Raw genomic sequence first — 23921 nt, forward strand, 5'->3', positions numbered from 1 at the left:
AAATTATTGTGAGCACTCTCCCCACTTTTTTTTGGAAGTGAAATGTTTAAGATATATGGTATGCATTTTCTGAATTGCTTGGCATTGCAGATGTTCCTGCAGATTTATTTTAAAAATAAATCAATCAGAAGCAGGATGATATAGTTCTATGGGTAAACATCTAGAAACTATCTAGAAACAGGGTGATTTCACCATTCTTAAGAATAATCAGCATAAAGAGACTATGATAAGGAGCAGCAGAGCACTGTGTGTAGGAGGAGAGGTGCTGTTAAGCTACCTACCATTTTGTTCATATATAATCTTCATTTTCTTTCATCATCTCCAGTGACCTCCCCCCCTCAACCACCACCATCTTTTGGAGAACAGCTTGTTAATGGAAGGGGACAATTTAGGCATACAAGAGCACAGTTATAGCACCATGATCCATTAAATAGCATGGCTGCATCTTATTGTGTCCTGAAATTTACAGTTTAGGGAGGGGTATTTAAAATTACCTGCCAGAGAGCTGCTCTAGTGCCTCACCCACTTCCATAGGATGAAGACATGCCAGTTGAAATGGAATCAGTGCTATATCTGTGCAGTGTGAAAGGGCCAGGGTTAAGCAGCTTCTCATCATCTCACCCCCACTATCCCTCAGTTCTAGCTGTCCCATTCTGCCTAACAATAGGATTGGTCATGAAAATATGGAACATAAACAAACAGGAAACAAATCCACCTGGTTTGGTGATGCTATATCTCCATACTCCTAACCATGACCCACAGAGAGAAGATGACCACAAATGAGATGCAAATGAGACAGACCTATACTTTCCACCAAGTTTCATCTCAAAGAGGTCTTCCATCCAAACATGTTGGTGACTGGTAATTTAAATTAATAATATACCAAGTTATTTAAAAATCGTGTTCATCCTAAAGGCATTCTTATGAGAAGGGCAAACTTTGACAAACTGTGCTGAAGTCCTAACATATTGGTTTGCATAACCCCCAAACACCTAGCTGTGAGGACTCATGTTTTAATTTTGATAAACAGAAGGGATCCAGTGTGAAAGCTGGTTTGGAATACCAATGGAGCGCTGTGCTTGGAAGTTAGCCATATCCTATATTTGTAACTTGCCTTTCCCCTGTGGAGCTCAGAATTGAGTCTGTGCTTCAAAACATGCCTGTGAGGAACATTAAGCTAGAAGTACGTGCCTTGTCCATGACCACACAGTGAGCTTCCTAGCTGAGGACTGGATATGAACCATGATCTCCCACATGTGAACTGAACACTACAGTCACTACACCGATTGGTTCTCACTAGGTGGCATGAAACAAGCCGCTGCTTCTCTGCCTACTCCTTCCTCCTAGAGTTGCTGTAAAAAGATAAAATAATATTTATAGTAATACAATCTGGGGCCTAACATTGTAGTATCGTCCAGCCAGGATTATTCAAGATGCTTGGGTTTTGGCATGCATATAGACAGATACTCAAAGCCTGAAATGTACCTTGTAGTGGTGAAGACACCATACACCATAGGATTTCTTTCATCTCTTGTGGAAAGTAGAAATATATCTTCTGCAAAGGAAAACAGATTGATCTTAAAGTTAAGATAATACATCTTTTCTTATTCATAATTTTTTCTCTCTATCTGTAATGTTGTTGCTACTCCTGAAAAGAAATCCACAGCTCTTCTGTTTTAATCTGCATGGTGTTGCTTATGCATTTTCCCATCCATAATCACTAGTATACCTCATTAATGGTCCTATCCCACCATGCATATATTTTTTTAAAAAAATCTGTGCACCCTGTGTGTCTGTTTTTCACCACACATTTCATATAGCTTGTGGCAAGGAAAAAATGCATGCTCAGTCCCTTCAGTTTGCCCCTGTTTTAAAGGCAGCATAATGTTGTTGTTGCATGCCTTCAATTCAACCCCGACTAATGGCAAACTTATCATGGTGGTTTCTAAGATTTATTGAGGGGAGACATCCAGGGGTAGCCATGCTGGCCTTTTAGAAAATCCAATCAAAAATCAACCAAACAGTGATACCATTATTGGCAAATCAAAATGCACAATATATATGTTGTATATGACATTTGAAGCTTCACTGGCTTCTTCATCAGGCAAGGTGTTACAAACCAAGCAGGAGAAAAAAAAACTTTGAAATATGTTATTTATAGGCCTGCATTTTCCTGTTTCTCTTCTTAATTAAGATGGTATGGAGGCACATATCTTGCAGGCTGGCATCTCCTTCTTCTGGCCATTTGGCAACTGGGAGATTTTCAAAGTCCAGGAAATTTAACATCCATTTGTATCACAACAAAGACACTTCCTTTGCAATCCAATATGTCTCTATCCTTGTGAGGCTGAAGGTCCCTTTCCATCGTGCAAAAGCATGGAGGCTTCTTGAGAAATCCAATGTCCTTTGCCTAACAAAGGGGCCTTATGAAGAAGCCAGTGAAACTTCAAATGCTTGCAACAGGTATACCGTGTATCTTGGTTGGCCAATAAAGGTATCACTGTTTGGTGGATTTTTGATTGGATTTATTGAGGGGAGGTTTGCCATTGTGTTCTTCTTAGGGTGAGACAGTAAGACTTGTCCAAGGTCACTAAGTAGGCTTCCATGACTGAACAGTGATTTGAACCCTGGTCTACCGGAGACCTAACTCAAAAGTTAACCTGCTAAACCATGCTGGATCTTAGGCGCTTTACAGAGTACCCAAAAAGGGCGCTCTGCCGGTGCCTGTGATTGCTGCGCGAAGAAGCCGCAGCAAACAAAACGGCTTCTTTTTGCGGCGCCACAAAGCACCAATGGAACACTCGCGGTGTCATTTCTGCCTCATGACATGCGAACGCTAGGTGTCCGTGATGTCAAAATGGTGGTGCCCATGTAGAATGGGCGCTGCCATTTTGTACGCACTCGGCACATACTAGGGTTAGGGGCGTCCGGAAAGGACACCCCTTTCTAACCCTAGTACGTGAAAAAATTGTGAGGGGGGGCAGGGGAGATCCAAACATGGTGAAAGTGTTCCCCACATGCCCCAGAGGACATTGTGGGGCATTATGAAGCAAAAGAAAGAAGCTGACTTGGGATCCCGGACTTTGCTCACACCAGACCTATATGAATATAAATCAAATCCTCTGGGAGTGCACAGATACAGCCTTTGTCAGCCTCAGAAAAAAAGAATACATAAAAATATGAAGAATTGAATTCCTTCTGTCAATATCTTCCTGGGGAATCAATCCAAATTCAAAGCCCAATGTCCTTAGGTTTGGAAACAGCAGTACAAAAGCATAGCTCACAAATTTGTTAAGAATATCTAAGATATAACATTTAAACTCATTATATGATTCAGAGTTATTTTAAGGTCCAAACTGTTTCCTTTATCTTTGGAATGAAAATGACATTGGACGAGTAGGCAAATAGCATGTAACATAACAGTATCTATTCCCATCATCTTCCCCTACTCAGCCACACCTGCATGAGTCATAATGACTCACATTGACTCATCTGTGTCCACTAACTGAACTCTACCTCTGCCTCACAGAAGTGATAAATCTGTTTCTGATCTCTATTATTTCGGACACAGATGGAGATTTCCACTTATAAAGGAAGTCTACAGTTCTAATTCCTTAGGGCTATTTTAGGAAGCTATAATTTGTTTGTGAATTATCGTTTGTTTTGAAAAAACTATTGTGCCACTCAAAACTTGCCTGGCGTATATACTCAATTATAAGTCGACCTCATGTATAAGTCAAGGGCAGGTTTTGGGGCCAAAATTATGGTTGCTGCCATGACCCATGGATAATTTGAGGGTAAAACTTGGAGGCTCTTTCAGTATGTGTGTGTGTGTGCGCGCGCGCACGTGTGTGTGTACATGTGGCAAGAGAGACTTTAACTGAGGCTTTTTGCTTCAGTGTTTCAGCTTTTGTTTCATCCTTCAGTCTCCAGACAGAAGGCAGGAGAGGGACTCTTTGTTTAAAAGCAATCAATCACCCAGGATTCTTTCTCCTTCATGCAAGAGAGAAATAAACTGCATGGGGAAATCTGAAAGAGCTGCTATCACATTACCATACTGATCTGTACATAAGTTGACCTGGGATTTTGGGCTCAATTTTTGGGCATAAATTTCTCAACATATAGACAAGTATATATGGTAATTGACAAGATTATTCTGTACACTTTTTTGTTATCTTCTAACCATTTTTTTTAAATGACTGACCTCTTGTATTATTTCTCCAGCTGCTGAAGATGATGAAAGGTCCCTAATTTATTTATTTTTTACTATAATTAAAGTCCAAAGATAATAGTTAAAACTTAAAATTACTCACGCAGTTCATCAAAATGTGTATCTGCTCCCTCTGGGCCAGGAATTGAGCAAACTAGTCTTGCTTTCAGGAATGTTGTCCACTTGTTTATCAGACTCCGTTGACCTCCCATGTCATTCTGATTTAAAAGAAAGTAGGTTGTTTATAGTTTCTGCTGAACAGAAGGAAGATTTTTATCTAGCAACTTAAAACAGCTGTGAACACAGAGCTGGGACAACCAGAGAGTCATGTTATACGGGTAGAAGTTCAGGAAGTACACCATACCCCCCTACACCTGTAGGGCTACCAGTCATTGCTACCACCATGTCTATGCCCCCCAGATGCACCATGTCTTGCTGCACCTTCCTGCTCATTGAGTACTTTACTGCTCCTTTAGTAAATACTATTTGCCGCTAGAATAAAGAAACACTAACTCCTCCAACAGGACTTTGGACTACCACTCTTACTGAAAGGTGTGGGAGAAGGAAGAGATAATTTGTAAAAGTCAAGAGTAGGGATGGAAAAATGTTTATAAATATTTGAAAAAACCGTTTTAAGGTATTTTTTCCCTAGTGTTAGGAAACCCTGAAGAGGACAATCCTAGACAGGTAAGAATTTACACAGGTCTAGCCTGTGCATATATGTGCATCACATATGCCTGTAGTAGGGATGAAAATTCCTTTTTCTCTGCAAAAAACAAGTTTCCTGCACAGAAAACCGCACACTTTGTGCAGAAAATAACATTTCCCCACAGAAAACAGAATTTTCTGTCAGAAAACATTTCTGCATAGAAAAATATTGTTTTCTGGGCAAGAAGCTTGTTTCCTGTGCAGAAATGTTGGCTGCTGTGCAGGCAATGCTCTCTTTACGCAACATTTCTATGGCCTGTTACAGACTGCCAAAATAAAGCTGCTTCGGGTCTCTTTGGAGGTATGCTATTTAAATGATGCATGGGTCCTAAGAGTCCGGAGGTCGCTCCAAAGCCACACTCCATTCCTAAGCACTGGAGTGCAGCTTTGGTGCAGCTTCCGGATTCTTAGGATGCATGCATCATTTAAATAACATACCTACAAAGAGAACTGAAGCAGCTTTATTTTGGCAGTCTGTAACAGGCCTATGTTTATTAACAGAATAAATCTTGAACTAGAATAATTGTTGAACTGTGAATAGTTTTTGAAATCTGTGCAGCTCTCTATTACTCAGAGTAAAGACAAAAATTGTAACATTCTTTGTTCTTGTGTGAACCAAATTTACAAGGATTTTCATCCCTAGTCAAGAGCGCTTCTTTCCTTTCTCCTATTTTATTATATTTTATAATGAAAGAAGCAAATGAGGTGCAAATGAGAAACATTCAGATTAATCATGTTACACCAATAAAATAAAATATAAAAATAATACTGCCAACTGACAAACAGAAAAAAGGCATTAAAAACAATCCTTTGGTAGACTAATAGATGGCACATTCTCAATCAGTTTACTGACTGACAGCAGTAACTCTCATGGATATATAGAAAATGTCATTTACATTGGAACATGCTGGAATAAGTGTGTTAAACTGAAGGTGCCTCAGCATTATTGTTTTTCTATCACAGACTAATATAAGTAAATCTCTGGAAATAGCAGTTGACTTTTATCAATGTATCTTCTTCAGTCATTCCTCCATACAGGTGGTGGTGGTGTTCTGGACCCTCCACCCCATGGATACCAAATATTGTGGGATTTCAAGTCCCCTTATTATCACTGGACATGTGGCCATGTCATTGTGGCTGCATGCATGTGCCACCATTTATGATAATGGGATGGGGCCACCCATGGATAGCTAGCCCACTGATATGGTGGTCCAACTGTATGTCGGCATTTGCTCCTTTCATATAGTTTTTATTAATTTATATCAGCTGGTTTTTTTTTTCTCAAAAGATTTTTTGCTACTCTCAGAGGATCTGTCCTCTCCTTGTTCTGTTTTCCATTACAGTCAGACTCACATCTCCATAAAAGATTTGTCACAGGATTGTCAAAGGAACTAACTCAAAACATCCTAAAGTCTGTATATCCAGCTACTTCTTCTTTTTCTTTCCCCAGAGCATTCACTTCATATGGTGGCAGCTTCAAAAATTATTATTCAACAGTAACAATGGACTTAAAAATTAGGACTTTTTTTCTCCATTCTTTGGTTTGATTCTGCTAAACATAGTCAAAACTGTTTTCTACACATTGTAAAGTGGCAGAATTATCTTTTAAAAGTGGCCTATTTTTTATTTTAATTTTTTAATAACTGTCTTTCTTTTCCTGGAAATACATTTGGTGTTTCTATTAGGATTCAGTGAGTTTGTCAGTTTTACTGTTTCCCATACCTGAACTGTTTAAATCTTGAATTGTTTACATCCTGTGTATGAAGAAATTTAATAGGATCAAAAGAAGAATGGAACAAAATTCTCAGTGAATTTCAGTTTCATTCATAAGGCACAATTCTTCCTAGCAGATATTGTAGTTCAGTATCCACAGATTTTTAATCCATGGATTCAAGCATTCACAGCTTGAAATATAAATTCCCAAAGCAAACCTTGTTTTTGCCATTTTATATAAGGGCCACCATTTCACTATGGCATTGTATTTAATGGGACCTGAGCATCCACAGATTTTGATATCCATGGGGGATCCTAGAACCAAACTCCAGCAGATACTAAGGGCCCACTGTACCAGTCAACCATGTAAGCAATTGAAGAAGAGCCTCTCTCTCTCTCTCTCTCTCTGTGTGTGTGTGTGTGTGTGTGTGTGAAAATGTAGCAACTGTAACTCGGTAAGCTGAATTCACAACAGCTGAATAAAAAAAAATTCAAAATCATTGTAAAATTATCTAACTACATCAGTTAACTAACAGTACTGGGAATCTTTAAATTCATTTTGCTGATAACTGTAATGATCCCTGGTCTTACATATCTTACGTTCCCTGGACAGTGTGTCTAGATGTTAAGGGGAGGGGAGCTTTCCAATGGCCACCCTTAAGAGACCAGAGAGCTTCACACCAAGTCCCAGTCATGTGCAGGGAGAAGATGATAGAATATAAATTATCATGTCACCTTCCAAGTGTCCTCTTTCTCTTGGATCACTACAACCCACCCTCAGTGCAGTGTGAACTATGATGGTTGCTTTGAAACCAGTTAGAAACTTTCCCCCTTTTTATCTGGTCTTATTTTGCCTACCTCATACTGTACCTGAAGAGTCATGGATAATTGGCTATGAGTGATGGCATTAAGTGGGTGTCATTTGGGAGGTATTGGAGGATAATATAAGATTGGCGTGCACCATGGTACTCCTTTGGTGAAGGGTGGGAATAATTTTTCATCCATTTATATGAACAGAGGATCTAACCTATTGTTGAAGAATCTACAACTTGTTGGTCACATTTACAATAAACCTCATTACATTGGTTGAGAAGGATATTTTACTAAAGAAAAGTTTTATTTTCACTATAAATAACAATTTAACTCACACCTACTGCTTAGTAATCTCTTAAAATGAAACAGCAAACAAGTTTTTACCTTGATGTGCCTCTTTCCCTGGTACCTATAAGGAAGTGCCTATAAAAAGTCCATTCACACTTGTGTCGGGGTGTTAGAGACACGAATGGGGAGACTGCCAAATGCAAGGCAAAGAGTTTACTCTGGGAAATCACTCTCAGTAAAGCTATAATCACATTGAAAACTGGAACCTTTTCTGGTGCCTCCCCCCAAAAATACGGAAATAAAGAAATTCAAGGCAATTATATCTCTGAGTGAGGCCCTCTTAATAATAACACAGGGCTGTTATACCTTTAAGATTGTCAGATTTATTATGGAAAAAACTTTGTTGTTTTTGTTGCAACTGACTAACATCATTACCCTTCTGGAAACTATTACACTGAGTGGAAGGCCTTTTAATGATACTAGAAAGACAATGTAGCTATCTTGTAGATCATCACATACAGTTCATCATCTCTCTAGCTGCACTCATATCTGGCAATAACAGCTGGGAAAATCACACATAGCCACCTAAGGGGGAAAATATTGCTTTCACAGCTATCACATTTTAATATTTTAACAGTCTAGCCCAAAGTTATGTAAGTGTTGCAGCTATCAGATACCTCGGTGACATTTAGAAACACATGGCTGTAAAAAAAGCATAAAATAAAGCTGAAATTCGGTGTGTCTTTACACTTGGTTATCATAAAATAAATTCTCTTCCCTCTCTCTCTCTCTCTCCCTTCAGCCAACCACAGTTTTCTGAATATGACAAGTGTATCAAGGCTCTGAGCAGCTGCTGCCAGAGTCCTCACCAACTGCTACATATTTATTTTATTTGCATCATGATATTCCACACAGAAAAAAGTGCTTAGAGAAGCTAATATCATTTTTTATAAAAAAAAGTTTGAAAATATTTTTGAACAACTAAGAAATAAAACCATTAAAATCTTCATATCATCAAGCAATTAAAATCACTATAGTAGAACAATGTAAAAGGTTAGTTTGAAGAGATGTGTTGCCATTAACTTTCCAAAAAGCAGTGAGACTGGGAGGTGTTTTTAGCTTCAAAGGCAGTTTATTACAAGAACAACAAAATAAGGGTATAATAAAGTATACCACAGAGGTATCCTTTCAATGAGCCCTTTTCTGGAAGACAACACCCAGACATGTTCATGAGACAGGCAGTCCCTTCAAACAGACATCTTTAAGCCATGTATAATTTTAAAGGTTAAAACCAATACACACTGAGTCAGATATATGAAGCAAATAGCAACCAGTGGAGTTCTTTCAATACTGGGAACATAATGTCAGTACCATGCACCAATTGACAGTTATATTAACTGCAGCTCCCAGACACTCTTCAAGGATAGGCCAATGTTGAGTGTACTGCAGCTGTTAAGGTACGACATGGCTGGTTGCTGCCAAAACAGGTTGGCTCGAAAGCAGGTTGGAGCTTTTGCATGAAATGGAGATGTGCAAAAGTAATCCTTGTCACTCTTACCACCTAGAAGTCCAGATAAAGATGGAGCCATGGAACACTGTGGGCCTGTGCAGACCAGCATTTTGTGGTGGCCTGTGGGAAGAGTCAGGGCTCAGTGTCCTGACAATGCTTGCCTTAACTCTGCCGACATGGTGCCATGATGGTGTATGCCACACCAGACAGCGCACGCCATCATGGCACACCTCCAACACGGCATCCAAATGACACAGCACCAAAAGGGAACCATAGAGCCATGCCGCCATGGCTATGGAACCCCTTGGAGAGTGCAAAAAGAAACCTATTTTTATGGCTCCTTTTTGAGCCCTCCAGAAGCCAGATCAGGGTCATGGCATGAGGTTGCCACAGCCCCAGTCAGCTAGGATTGGGGCAGCTTCCCGCTACCCCTTAGGGGCAATCTGTACAGCCCCTGAGAAACTCATCTTTCATATGGAGCACATTTCCTTCCAGAACACACTGTATCCTATTGTCCAAACAAGACTGTCTGACCCAAAGGCATAATGTCAGCTTGTTTACCTTTACCCAGGCCATTATCAAATGCAGGTTAAATTCAAGAAAATATGTGGGAGTCATCTGCATATAAATAATACATTATTTCAAAACTCTACATAGCCAGTCTTGGGACTCATTCCCACTATGATTTACTTCGAATGGCAGATTAGGTTAAATGTCTGTCATCACCAGTTTCGATCAAAAATTGCCTGTGACAAAATGAAAACATGAGAAAACATGCAACCTGGAGGATACTGGGTGGCATTTTGGGTCTATGTTTTTGTGGTGGTAGATTCCCAAGTTGGGGGGAGGGGGTTCTATACAAATCATTAACTCATGACTGTTGCCCATCTCTGATGCAGACACTGAACAACAAGGGTGCAGCCTAACAGAACACTGCAATACACAGCCCCCAGTAAACAATCCTGCTAGGATACGATAGTAGAATGTACTAAAGGCTGCTGAGAGATCCATGCAAACTAACAAGGCCATTTTTCAAAACCAATCCTAGTACAGGTCATCCATAGAATCAACTAAAGCAGTTTCTAAATCCACATGCCAGCTTAAAATCTTCCTGAAATGGATCCAGATAATCTGATTTGTAGTAGAAAGTACCATGACACTTTGACAAGCCTGTAACAGAGTATTGCAAAACTTGTTAAACTCTTGCTAGACTTTGCTAAATCACTTGCAGTTTTTAAAAAAACAAACTCCTCTTCACTGTCCTACAAAATTTATTCAGGTGAGATCTGAATAAAGCCTGGTGGCCTGGACTCAGTTTATGGACAACAGCTGCCTGCTCTGGCACTCCAACTGCTAGGTGCCCTAGCAACTTACAGGCAGGCATGGAACAAATGATGAGACAACTGTTCCCTTTCTTTTCTGTTTAAATCAAACATGGGGATTGTCCTTCACCTACAAGGCTGCACTCAGTTCTAGAGAAGTGCTCTCAGGGCCACTTTCCAGTAGTGTGTACCCCAAAGGCAAAAATTGTGGCACCTAATATACTAGTATAATTATCTTCCAGTAATGCAGCCTTCACTTTATTTTAGCCTTTCAGAGTGGGAAACACATATACACACACACAAATATCACTAAATGATGAAATAATTGTGTCAGAGGGAAGGGTGCATGGTCATATAAAGAGCTCCAGAAGGCCAGTTGAAATCCCGGGAGAGCCAGATTTGTATCTAGGATCTGCCATTCCTTCCACCTGGTTTCAAGGGTGGTGGCAGGTGATGGCAGATGTTTCTTGCTCTGTATTACACATACCTTATACTGGAGATAGAAAGAATATTCACCATTTTCATTTCCTAGTTCAAAATGTGTTTCCTGATACTTGAGCTATCCAGCCAGGAGGAATAATTCAGTGAGGAGAAATGTGTGCAGTTTTCATCTGGTACAGTCAACCTTCCATATCCATGAATTCTTTATCCATGGATTCAACCATCTATGGCTTGAAAATATTCATAAAAATATAAATTTCAAAAAGCAAACCTTGATTTTTCCATTTTAATTATTTTTGATTTTGCCATTTTACTATGCCATTGTATTTAATAAGACTTGAGCATAAATGTATCTCTCTTTGGACACAACCAGGAAACATGGACAGAAAAAGTGCAGACATTCTTTCTGCTTTGGTGTTATGACAGAAGCTGCCTCTACTAGCCATGTAGCATGATGAAACTGTTCGCAGGATACAAAATGCATACTGTATCATTCATGGGGGGTGGGAAAGGACACATGCCAGAAAAAAAAATTAAGAAAACATCTGCAACTTGCCATTCTTAAATCTACTGTAAGTAAAGATGACATATATCAAGAAAAAGACCAGCTGAAAGCATAGCTTTTTCTTGACATCAATCAAGCTGGAGGACATCAGGAAATGCAAATGCATTCAACTTTAAAAACAGTAATTATGGCTAACAGCTGCATAAGTCAAACCAGACAACAAGTGGAATTTGAAAAAGTTGCTTATTAATTAGTGCCTCTGGCAAGTTATGCAAAAGCATCCATCAAAGTGAATTCCTGGCAGAAGCAAAAGGAAATAACTGGAAGTCAAAAAGAAAGAAGCTGGCATCATAAATATCTCTTGACCTGTCAAGCATTTATAACTTTGCCGATAGCACCACCAAAAAGAAATCAGATCATCAGGGTTACACTACAGAAAGTATTTCAATCAGCATTAATACATTGACTGAGCAATTATGGGAGGAAAAACTACAAAGACAGCTTTTCTAATGCTCTATTCCATAAAGCTATTTATTTCACATGCACCATTACATTTGTGGTTCCCCAGTAATAGTACTTAGTCTTGCTAAATCCATCATTGCTTACAGTGCTTTCATGCAAGAAAACCAAGTCCATGGTGCAATGATGAAATTGTTTGTAGTTAAGAGGATGTCTTTTGTTGTTGTTGTGAATTTGTTACTGTAGTGTCTAATAGCAAGATACAAGTTTGTTAACACCAAAAAAAATATCTAGATTAAAATATGGGTTTTGATCCAATAAGCAGTGAAAACTCTATGCATGAGATCTATTTATGCAAAATTTTCTGTGGGAAAATGCTGTTAAAAATGAGAAACCTGTCTTTGGGGGGGGGGGGAATGTGGTACCCTAAAAAGAAAGAAAGAAAGAAAGAAAGAAAGAAAGAAAGAAAGAAAGAAAGACTCATTGTATAGGGATTCAAAATCCAGGTTCTAACTGCTATGCCCTCAAAGTCATGGGCTTGGAAGAATGAACCTCTCCATTTTGCCTTCTCCTACATTCATATTCTTTAAACACAAACTCTTTCTGTCTCAGAGATGAAGAATGGTGCAATACATATGGCACTAAAGCACCATGCTTGTGCTGTGCTAGGGTTACAAGACTGCGCAACAACCGCACGGTCCTTAACCCTAGCACACACTGGTGGCGGCATAATGGCGGCACCCCATATACATGGGTGCCACCATTATGACATAATGGACGCATAGCGTCCACATGTCACATCGTGCCAGTTACTTCATGAGTGCGCCATTGGCATGGCAGAAAAAGAACCCGCTTTTTGCGGCTTCTTTTTCCTGCAGAGCAAAGCCGCATGGTTTGGCCAATGTTGTCAATTTTGGGTCACTCTTATAAAAAAATTATCATTACCTCAAAATGTAATAGCCCAGGACAAGTTGAACCTAGCTGATATCTAGAGTCAATAAACTATGGAATAATAACATTAATGACCTGGCAGCTTTGGGCTGAACAGAATATGAAGTAATTCAAGACATATTACCTTCTAGCAAAAACAGGAATAACCCAAGACAACTTCCAATGTAGGAAACAATAAAAATTGTGATTGGGAAATATTTACAAAAAGCGGTGGCCTCTGCTTTACTTTGTAAATTAGGATTATTGAAATCTATAATTTATTAATACCAATTTTTGTACAGAGAAGGCATTTTACAGCAATGAAAACAACAAGAAGGAGTGGGAAAGTGAAAAAAAGTTTTCTGAATAAGCAAAATCATCTCTGGAAAAAGCCTCTGTTTGAAGTGTGTGAGAAAACTTTTTTAAGAGCTGCAATTTTCTCTCATCAGATGCATAAAATGAAGGGGTTTGTTGTGGAAAATCCAGCTCCTGGATCAGAAAATACATAAAATATATCCAGATTTTTGCTTTTTGAGTTATTTTTGGTGTAGTTCCTAACAGACAAATTTAAGGCCACACTCTAAAAATAACTTTAGGATGATTACTATGAAGAAGATTCAGGCAAAAATGAAGAAATAAAAAGAAGGATATTTTGCAAGAATGTAAAACTGAACCCTTTCCCTAATTCACTGAAGCAACTTGAAATAATAAAGAATGCTGATCATCATGGCATGTGTTTCATAGTTCATCATGCTTTTGTTTACCCACTGCTAGTCAAAATTGTACACCTCAAGGACCTCTGATGAGGATACTAACAGTGAAGTGGCAGGTCTAGACAATGAGAAAACAGACAAAGGCAGAACAAAGGCAGAAAGAGTTACACCTGACTTGAGAACAGATGAGGAAACCACTTGGACTTCATGTTGCCTAGTTCAAAGACATTCAAGATCAGATTGGCATCTGAACCAGGTTTCAGCAGTGTGTCATTGTTTATCTTAATGTTCTGACTAGTATGCTCTTTCTTCATATCTTATGAAGAACAAGTTGAGCCAAAGCCTACCTTAAAAATGCCAGTTCATTTTGGTGCCCCAAGAAGCTTCATGTGACATCTATAAAATGAGAACCGGACATACCACAATAGAATTACTATTTGGCCCATCAGCACTTAAATCTGGGTAAATTTGAAAGCCATCTCAAAGACCAAAATACTTCATCAGTGCACTATCTTCAAAATGTCTAAAAGAAAGGGACATTGCTAAATTGTTGCTTTACCAAAAAAAAAATTCAGTTAATATGTGGAGGTTCCTAGCCAGGTGAACAAATTTTGAGAGACATTTTACCTGTGTGCCTATGTCTTCTTTTCTATGGTGTTCAACACCCACTGTTTATTTTAAATACCCAATAGGAGGGTAGCTCTGTGAAAAGGCGTTAGATTTTCATTTCATGTCTACAAAATTCCCAGGCCAAACTCATTCATATTCATGTTCACTCTCTTCTTTCCCCCCTTTTAAAAATAATTACTCAAACTGTGAGACTGAGTATGATGGATGTGTGATGTGATGAGTGAGTGAACACTGATGGACACAAAACACAGATTACAGAGAAAAGGAGGAAGAATATATAAGGAGGAAAACAACGTTGACTGGTGCTGGGGAATGAAACTAAAGTCTATGTTTAAAAAAAAGTCCTTATTTATAAAAGGAAGGCTGTACTTATTAAGTGCATGAGAGAAAGGTTGCAAAGGCTTGGTTCAACATTAAAATAATAAAGTGCCTAATGACACATCAAGACTAAAATATTTTATTTGCCATAAACTTTTATGAACAGAAGCACACTGCATCAGATGCTTATGATGAAGTGGGCTACATTCCATGAAAGTATATACTGAATAAATGGTATAAGTCTTTTAAATGTCTCTAGATTCTTTGTAGTTTTTGCAGAAATGTGGAAATCATTAAAATAGTCATGATCTTAACTCAGGCACAACATCAGAACATTGCATCCTTTAATAGCTGCCAGTGTTCAAGATTACTGGCTCAACCTCTTCCCCCAGAGCCACAGTTTCAACTTCTCATAGTTGCGTGCAGCAGTAATACATCAAGGTAGTGTGGGAATTTAAAATGGTTGCTTCTAGTTTCCTGGCTTCAAGAGAGAGCTATGACACTGCTGTAACCAGGCTCCATCAGACAGGAAGCAGCACAGGGCACTGTGTGGATGGTCTCTTCAAATCTGCACCCAGTTCTGTCTAAACTCTGGGAGGGGGTCAGCTGACAAGTGGTGACAGTGCTTTTCTTGTACCAGTGTGTTCTTATTTATTGAATATATAATGGGCTCCCTATCAAAAGCAATGGCCTCATGGAAATCTTTTACAAATCTGCCTGGTATAAATAATTGTTTGCATTAAGCATAAATAACAGTGACTGTAGAATGATATGTACTTTATACTTTTCTCCATCGTGTTCATATTCAGCCATGTCATTTTGTGAAATACTTATTGTACTACTGCAGATTATTTCTGCTATTGCTTTTTGCACTCCCCATAACTTCATTTTCATAGAGCCTGAGATTTAAAAATGCCTTGCACCTTCCCACTTCAACATAGGTTGAAGCATATATAAAGATGAGTCCAAAAAAATGGCCTGTTCCTGCACTGTAATTGGTTTGCCATTCGTGGTTTGAGCTTCTGTAGATGACAAGTCCCAGCTTTTTCACTAGGTGCATGTGCATGAAGCAGCAGAAGCAGGTATGTGCACCCACTGAAAAGAACAGGACTTAAGGTCCCACATTTTTTGCTATCTGCAGGGGGTGGTGTCTGGAATAGTAAGGGCATACTGTATGATGTCAGTAACACTCACTATTAGGTTCCCTGAAATAAAATTAAAAAATCACCCTGATATTCAGTTCACTTTACTTCTTCTAATCAGCAACTATTCTCTACAAAACTGAACTCAGACAGATGAGTGGACATACATTTGGAAATTAAAATAGGAATACTCAAAATTAGACAGATTCCCAAATATGCAGAAACAGGTTTGCAAACGAAAAAAAAAGCTATATTGTCGTTTTTTAAAAATGGAAATATGCACAGACAAGCATCTGTGAGCTATGGAATGCTGCGGGTTTACTGGAAAAAAAGGAAAGAAACATGGAGTATGGAAGAAAAGGAACTAACTTGCTCATGCCCTAGAAACTTTAAGTAACTTGAAGCAAGTTATTGTCATTGACCCTTTACAGACCGGCGAAAAGTGCCGGCCAATGGGTAGGGTGAGAGTTGAGCATCCCCATGCTTGAAGCCCTACTGCCACCTGTGGGCCACCATCTTCATGAGTGCCCATTTACATGGGGCGCACCATGATAAGGCACCTCTAGCGTAACATCCAAATGATGCAGCATTAAAGGGACATAATCACGCTGCACACACCCCTTTGAGGGCACAAAGGGAAGCTGGTTTTTCCGACTTCTTTTTGTGCTCTACAGAGGCTGGATCAGTGCAGCAGCATTTGGTTGCCAATCTTCCTGCCAGTCAGTAGAGTCTCATTAAGTTTTAAGAATACTCCTTTCCCTTAATGATATAAGGACATTTCAGAAAGAAGAAAAGGGACAATGAAATCTACCTAGCTCCACTGAACCTCTCTTTACAATAAAACCCTCAAGTTCAAGGCTGGCAGTCTGAAACCTAAACCCTTTAGCCAACACAAAAAGAACACAATGGCACATTCCGGACGGGCCCTATGGGGTGCCGTCGTTACACGCGAGGGGCGGCGCTTCCTGATACGCCTTGCCCCTCGCTCGTAATGAGTACGTCAAAATGGCGGCAGCACCACATACAGATGGGCACCGCCATTTTGATGTTGCAGACGCACAGCGTCCAGACGTCACACGCCGGAACTGGCGCCATGAGTGCATGCCTTGCGCCTTGCGGCGCCTCTTCCAGGTCGCAGGAAGAAGTGCCATTTTGGCGCTTCTTTCTTGCTGCGCCCGGGAACCATGCAGTTTGGCTGCTGCGGTTCCTGGAAGCAGCAACCGGCAGCGGCGCGAGACCACCCGTTTTGGGCGGTCTGTAATGGGCCAATATTGCCTTGTCCCACAGATTTTTCCATACTGCTCCATTAAAGCACTTTTTAAAAACTGATTCCATTTTAACTGCTTTAGTTCTATTTTATGAGAGGAAGATTCTCAGCCAGAGAGCTCTTCTTGTGTCTCACCAGGATTCCATAGGATGTAGCCATGGTAGTTGAAGTGTAATCATACCACTATAATTGCATTGTGTGGAAGAGTTCTTGGTTAACTGACTTGTCTATCAAACACAATGTTTGACTGTACTTTTATCACTTCAGATAAATTCTTGAAAAGAAGGAGGGCAAAAGTTAATAAAGTTATCCTTTCCCACTTTTGCCTCCAGAAATCCTTTTCCCTATGGAAAAAAACCTGAATAGCACCACAAGGCTCCCAGGAGGTGAAAATTTGCACATGTGTATCACACTTTCCCTATTCAAATCAAAGAGGCTTAAAAGCTATTACGTTTGTCAAGATTTTGTCCACATTATGAAATGATCAGTAAATCCATGACAGTTTGAAACAAATATACAACAAGATATCCCATATATTATTACATCCAAAACCTTGATGGTAAACACTGCCCTATAGATATTCATGATGGGAAAAGCAACACAAACCTTCCAAGTCAAACTGTAACATCTGGCAAATCTTTACAGGAATGTTTCCTGCTTTGGCTGTTTATGGGATAGCAGACATGGAAATGAGATCACTCCAATGACCATCTGCTTTTCTAAATGCCATCTCTCAATGTACGTAAGTGATATAAAACATTAATCCATAGGTCTGAAAGCCCACTAGCTGCTGTCTGTAAAATGCCTGTGGGAAAGGCCATTAGAAAAAGGTGCCTATTTGGCAAACCCACACAAATTTTATCTAACACAGGGCATTCTGGATCAGTGAGCAGAGAACAAAAATAATTAAGAGGTATGTTCCTGTCTGCTAATTCAACAACATGTCTGGGCAAGATCACCAGAAAGTAGAATGGCTTCAGTGCTGGCATAAATTAATAGATGTACAAGGAGATTAAGCATTTTTTTCTTCCACTTTACTAGGGACAGGAGAAACTGAAGATCTAGTGACTGGTTCATTGGGGAAGAATCTGAAGGATCAGGCAAAAAGGAAAGGTGAAATCCCTCTTAATTTAAAATCCTTCAATCATTTTGTCCCACCTGTCTTCCTTCCCATTATCCACTGGCCTTTCTATGATGAGTTCTCACTAATTCCATGTTCCACAACTCTCAAACAGTTTTTAAACAATATCAATTTTGGTTTTTATATAAAATGCATTGTGATTTTATTATTAATAATAATAATTTATTCAGATTTAAAAATGTAAGTTCTTTTGCTAACCATCTAAAGGTCTTAGTGGCATGGTTCTGAATTCTGATAGACTTACATCTGAGGGAAGAGTGGGCAACTGTGGCTTCCAGCTATATTTGAATTCCAACTCCAACAACCACTTACAACTGGCTATGTCATCTAGGGTTGATGGAAATTGTAGGACACTTGATGGGGTACTGGGGTTAAGATATTTTGTAGACCAAATTAGATTTTACATGTTAGACTACAAATTAGAAGTTATCCAGTTGGACAGGTCAAATAAAATTTCACATGTGCAATTAAATCATCAAAGCCAATAGAGTTATAACTGCACAAATGTGCTGTTGTGGAAGTTCAACACTGTGTGAACTGAACATGTGGGGGTCAGATTAAAAACAAAGTTCTGCTCCATTTTTCTGGCTAAGTCTTGTTTTGAAAGAAAGAAAGAAAGAAAGAAAGAAAGAAAGAAAGAAAGAAAGTCAGACAGACAGACTACTAAAGGAACACTACTCATATGTTCCTTTTGCTGACTGGGTGGAGTTCTAGGAATAGATCAAATATATAAAGGGAATGAAATAATGAGATAAAAAACTGCCAGTAGGAAATGATCCTCTTTGTCAAACTAACATGATAAAATGTCTTAGGATGGGTGAGGAAATGAACATTGTCACACAACAGTATCACACTGTGATTAACAGTATCAAGATCTCTTAGGAAGCAACTATGCAATAGATACTATGCTGTCTTATGTCATGCTAGGTCCATTTGTAAGACAAGCAATTCTGAAAAGTAAAGCAAGTAAAACAACACATCCAATCTACATGAAATGTAATAAAGCCCTACTTGGTAAGAAATTTTAAATGGAGCCATCATATTTTGGATAGAAATAGGCAGCAATGTTGTTCCTTTAACTGACCTAAATCTTTATTTCATGTGAGTTGAAAACAGAGACTTTATTACAGTGAGACTAGAACTACTCACTCCTATTTGCTTGTGTCTTGGCTTAAACTCAGGAATGAACACCTAAGACTAAAGATGGGCCAAGATACTCAGTCCAACACTTTTCAGCATGGCTGTATGTGTGGAATTCTGAATTGGTATTTGGGGGGTTCGAAAAATTGTAAGCACTTTTATGAGAGAATTTTTCTTTTTAAATACACAACAGCCGAAGTCTGTCTCTCTCTGTGTGTCTGCTTGTCTGACCCTTCCTTCCTTCCTTCCTTCCTTCCTTCCTTCCTTCCTTCCTTCCTTCCTTCCTTCCTTCCATACCTATTTGTAATATATCCACTGACACATCAAAGAGGCTTAGTTGGCTGTCAGCATTCAGCAAGAGTGACAGAATGCCCTCTAGGAATTATGTGGTTTTATTATGGCATTATGTTATTCTCAAGGGCCTTTTTAGGTAGCTACCCACATGAATAATTATAAAGATAACATCCAGATCTCTAGGGCATCTGAACTCTGACCAAATAAGTCACCACTTCAATGTTTTGGGGGGAGAAAAATAAGAAAAAAGAAAGAAAGAATACCAGCCTCAGCTACATATAAAAATTATCCCATTTGTTTTCCGAAGAGTCCCTAAATATCTCACAAAGTGATTCAGTGAAATTAGAGCTTGAAAAAGTTATTTAGTAAATACAATTCCTAGACTGGCCATGCTGGCTAAAATATTGGTGGAGTTGTATTCCAAAAAGGTACCATTTCCAATGTCTAAGTACAACTGAGAAAGGACATCTGCCACACTTTTAACTCAGGCTTAAGGAGTGAGCTCTGGTAAATCATCAAAATTCACATTATGATGAAGCAAGCTAAAGTGGCTTTTGTACAATTGCACAAATTTTGTTTTATGCATGAACAGAACATTAATTCCTCTTATTTCTGCATTCCACATTTTTGTAGTTCTTAACTGCCCCCAAGTCAATCTCGACCCATGGCAACCCTGTGGACAAGAATTCTCCAAGACACCCTGGCTTCCACTGCTCTGCTTAGGTCCTGCAAACCCATACCCATGACCTCCATAACAATGTCCTTCTAGCATTGAGTTGGGAAATGTGTGTGTGTGTGTGTGTGTGTACACACACACACACACAAACACACACACAGCTCCTTTCCAGGCAAGCATTCTCTGAAGATGCCAGCCACAGATGCTGGCAAAACGTCAGGAAGAAACTCTTCTACAACATGGCCACATAGCCCAAAAAACCCACAAAAACTATGGATGCCAGCCATGAAAGCCTTCGACTTCACATTGTATAAACAATATTTGCAAAGACTAAATTTTTTATGTCATCTACTGTACTACTGTTGCTTCCCTGTTTCTTGGACTTTTAAAAGTTTAGGCATGCTCTCTTTTTCCTATCAATAGATACGATTGTTTTCCAGTGCTAGCTTCATGTGTGTACTTTGTCAAGCATCAAGGAAAGAGACTATTTTACACTTATAAGCTTATTGCACAAACTGTGGACACATTGAGAGGGGGGGAAAGTGGTTGTTTCTTTGTTGTTAAAATAGTGCCTTTTGATGTGTTAAGAAATTATTTCTCATTGGGAATAAGAAAACTGAATGATATTCTTTATAGTCCTACCTTTTACTATATTTCAGTTTGAAAGGAACCTATGGGGGCATAAGTTCAAGACACAAATACTTCAAATGATGGGCCATGCTCAGGATTAGACATAAAGGCCCTGGGGCTGGATTTGCAAATAGTTAACTTTCTTTACACTAAAGCAACTGATATATTGTTCATAAACTACAGGGTTGCCAGTTCTAGAAAAGTACAACAGACATGCACTTATTTTTTTGAACCCAAGTACTTACAAAACAATAAATTAGTCATAGGGTTAAATCTTATATTAAGCTAGTGGAAGCCTGCAAGTACAACAACATCCATCCCACTGGAAACACTTTTGCTCTAGAGCAGACACTGAAGGTGCACAAGAGCTAAAGAGAATTGTTTCATTGGCATCTGTCAACCAAATGGCACTACTGGATTCAGACCTGTGTTATTAAAGCACACAAAATACACATATATAATTTTGAAGGACACTGAAGGAAAAACTAGGTTCTCATTTCTGTATATATATATGATTTTTAAGAATTAAAGCAGGACATTCAAATCCAGCACATCACATACTTCTCAGGGATTACAGAGACACACTCGGTGCCCCCAAACTGGGAGGAGGCTAAATATGCTTTGCCCCCAAATGACCAATTGTGCTACTAAAGTTTTGTGGGAGTGCCACAGGACATTTCCCCATACTTTAAGGCATTTCAGAAACTCTTACATTTTTAGGCCTATAAAATCAGAAGATGATTGGAACTTCTTTCAAATAAGAAGGTAATTAGAAATTCTGTTCCAATTATTGCCTGGTGGTGGGAGCTTCTACAAGTCATACAAAGGAATGAACCAGGACACCGGAAAATAGGGCAAATGGCCAACAACATTCACTGCAGAGTCTGTTGATGCTGTTAATGTACATATTTCAACCCCACCTCAATATTTTGTGTGGTATGGGGAGACTTTTTTTATGCGCAAAACTGCCTTGGGTCACATGCCACAGTTTGCCCATGCCTTTTTTTAGATGAACGCAGGATTTGGAAATTAGTTATCAACTGGCTCTCACCATTCCTAATGTTGTGGTCAAGTTTTCAGTTTCAAAAATATATTAAAGTACATGGAAAAAAGCAAATACTCAGAGGAAATATGCTAAAACGTGTATGTTGCTATAATATATGTGCTCTCTAAACTGAAAATCATACTGCAGTTGTTGTTGTTTTTAAATCACAATATGGAAAGAAAGCAGTATGTGCTTATGGGCAGACAAATGTGAAAGATAACTAGACCATAAACAGGCTGATTTGGATATTCCTCTTTAAATGTACACAAACCATTCATAATTTACTGATTTGGATATTCCTCTTTAAATGTACACAAACCATTCATAAATTACAGCATGCTGTAATGTATTTGCTTTCAGACTGGAGTCCTTTGTACAGGAACATTTCCAACTCGCATTTTGTACACCTAATCCTACATAAGGGCAAAAGTACAAAACAAAAACAAAGGCATTAACTGCATTTCATTCGATATTAGTGGGAACATTCTAGTTTTCCCCAAGCAGAATAAAAAATGCCAGCTACTGCAGATAAGCTGCTGATAACTACTTTTTTTTCTGAAAAAGCAAAATATCAGAAATGCCATTTGTCATGACAAATTATGCATTTCAGCCTGATTGTGAATGTTGAAAGAACTTCCTCTCCATTTATAATTATATCCCCTTGACAATATGCAGAATGAAAAATGACGTAAACCTATATTAGGTCAGGAGGAGTGAAAGAAAGAAACATGAATCAAAATAGTAAACAAAAACATTTTTTTTAAAAAAATAAATCTTGATGTGAAGGAAATGTAAGCAAGAATAACTGGACATTTGAAGTCTCAGATCACTGTAAATGAGAGGAATATGTTGACAGAAATTTGACCTAAAGAAGCAGTATCCCTTGAGTCCTGATGGCAAATTGGTTAAATCATTTAACTATTTCCCCTGAACTTTCAAGGCTTAAGTTCTGTTCATTCTCAGACCAGTGAACAACCTCCCACCCACCCACACAACTGCAAATGATTATCCAGTCTGTTAGGCTAGGGAGATTTAATATTGGCATTGCTGTGAACTTGTGAGTGGTGCATAGCGATCTAAATACTTAACTATTTTGTCCTTACATACAAGGATGAAACGTTATGGTAGTTTTCTCTCCACTGATTAGAAAATGAAAAGTATTCTCTACATATTTCAATGTCCCAAACTAATCTGAAATAATTATTCTGCAGATGAAAAACAAGTGCATTTCTGTATTAAAATCCACATGTTTTCTCACAGAATAATTCCTCCATAGCATTTTAGGGTCTATGGCTCAATACAGATGGGCGGGAAGCGCCATCATGGGGCTGATTCTATGGCTTAGGAGCATGCAGCAACTGCACGCTCCTGAGCCCTAGTATGTGCTGGTGGTGCCATTATTGAGCGGCACCGCCCACATGGGGGCGTGTCCATGATGCAAGCACAGTGCAGTGTCCACACATTATGGCACCGCACTTGCATCACTGATGCACCACAGTGCGTCAATGGTGCACTCATGATGTCTGCCGTGCAGACTTAAAAGAAAGCAGTTTTCCAGATTTTTTGAACCGGAGGGGTGCCACACGGTTTGGCTGCTGCGGAGTCCCTCAAGAAGAAAAACGGGTGGCTTCAGCCCGCCTTTTTGGGGTCAACTGTCAAGCCCCTTTGAATGCGAGGAGGAAATGGCTCAGAATCTTCACTTGTCTATTCTTCTTCTTGATAGGGTTTCACAACTGTCATGAGACTTGCTCTTCAACCTTGGAATATTTAATTATGAATATTCCTTCCATCCATAGTAGTGGAGCAGGTATATAGTGTGCAATATTCTTTCCGAGCAACAACAAGATACATAATTGTTCAGATAAGTGCAGGAGGGGAGCCATCCCAACAAGGTCAGTTCTGCTATTAAGTACACTGAGGCACCTATTTTGAGATGTCAAGAAAGGGCAGAATGGATTCTGACAAAATGTTAAACCATAGTACGTTAGGAAGCCTTACCTACCCTTATCTCTTGTACTCCTCCTCC

General features: G+C 39.1%; 1 protein-coding gene across 2 annotated transcripts in view; it reads right to left on the reverse strand.

Moving 5' to 3' along the window:
* The window catches only part of LOC149312621 (semaphorin-3D), a 173049-nt gene that overhangs the window by 44801 nt on the left and 104327 nt on the right, over window positions 1-23921 (reverse strand). For both annotated transcript variants that reach the window (XM_089525017.1, XM_089525016.1), the window contains exons 9-10: window positions 4314-4428; window positions 1486-1555 (exon numbers count right to left, since the gene is read on the reverse strand). In XM_089525017.1, the coding sequence (XP_089381143.1) occupies window positions 1486-1555; window positions 4314-4428 (185 nt within the window). The remainder of the gene's footprint in view (window positions 1-1485; window positions 1556-4313; window positions 4429-23921) is intronic.

This window comes from Sceloporus occidentalis, unplaced genomic scaffold (assembly GCF_023333645.1).
Source record: "Sceloporus occidentalis isolate IW3139 unplaced genomic scaffold, rSceOcc1.0.p SCAF_5, whole genome shotgun sequence".
In the NCBI taxonomy this organism is placed as follows: Eukaryota; Metazoa; Chordata; class Lepidosauria; order Squamata; family Phrynosomatidae; genus Sceloporus; species Sceloporus occidentalis.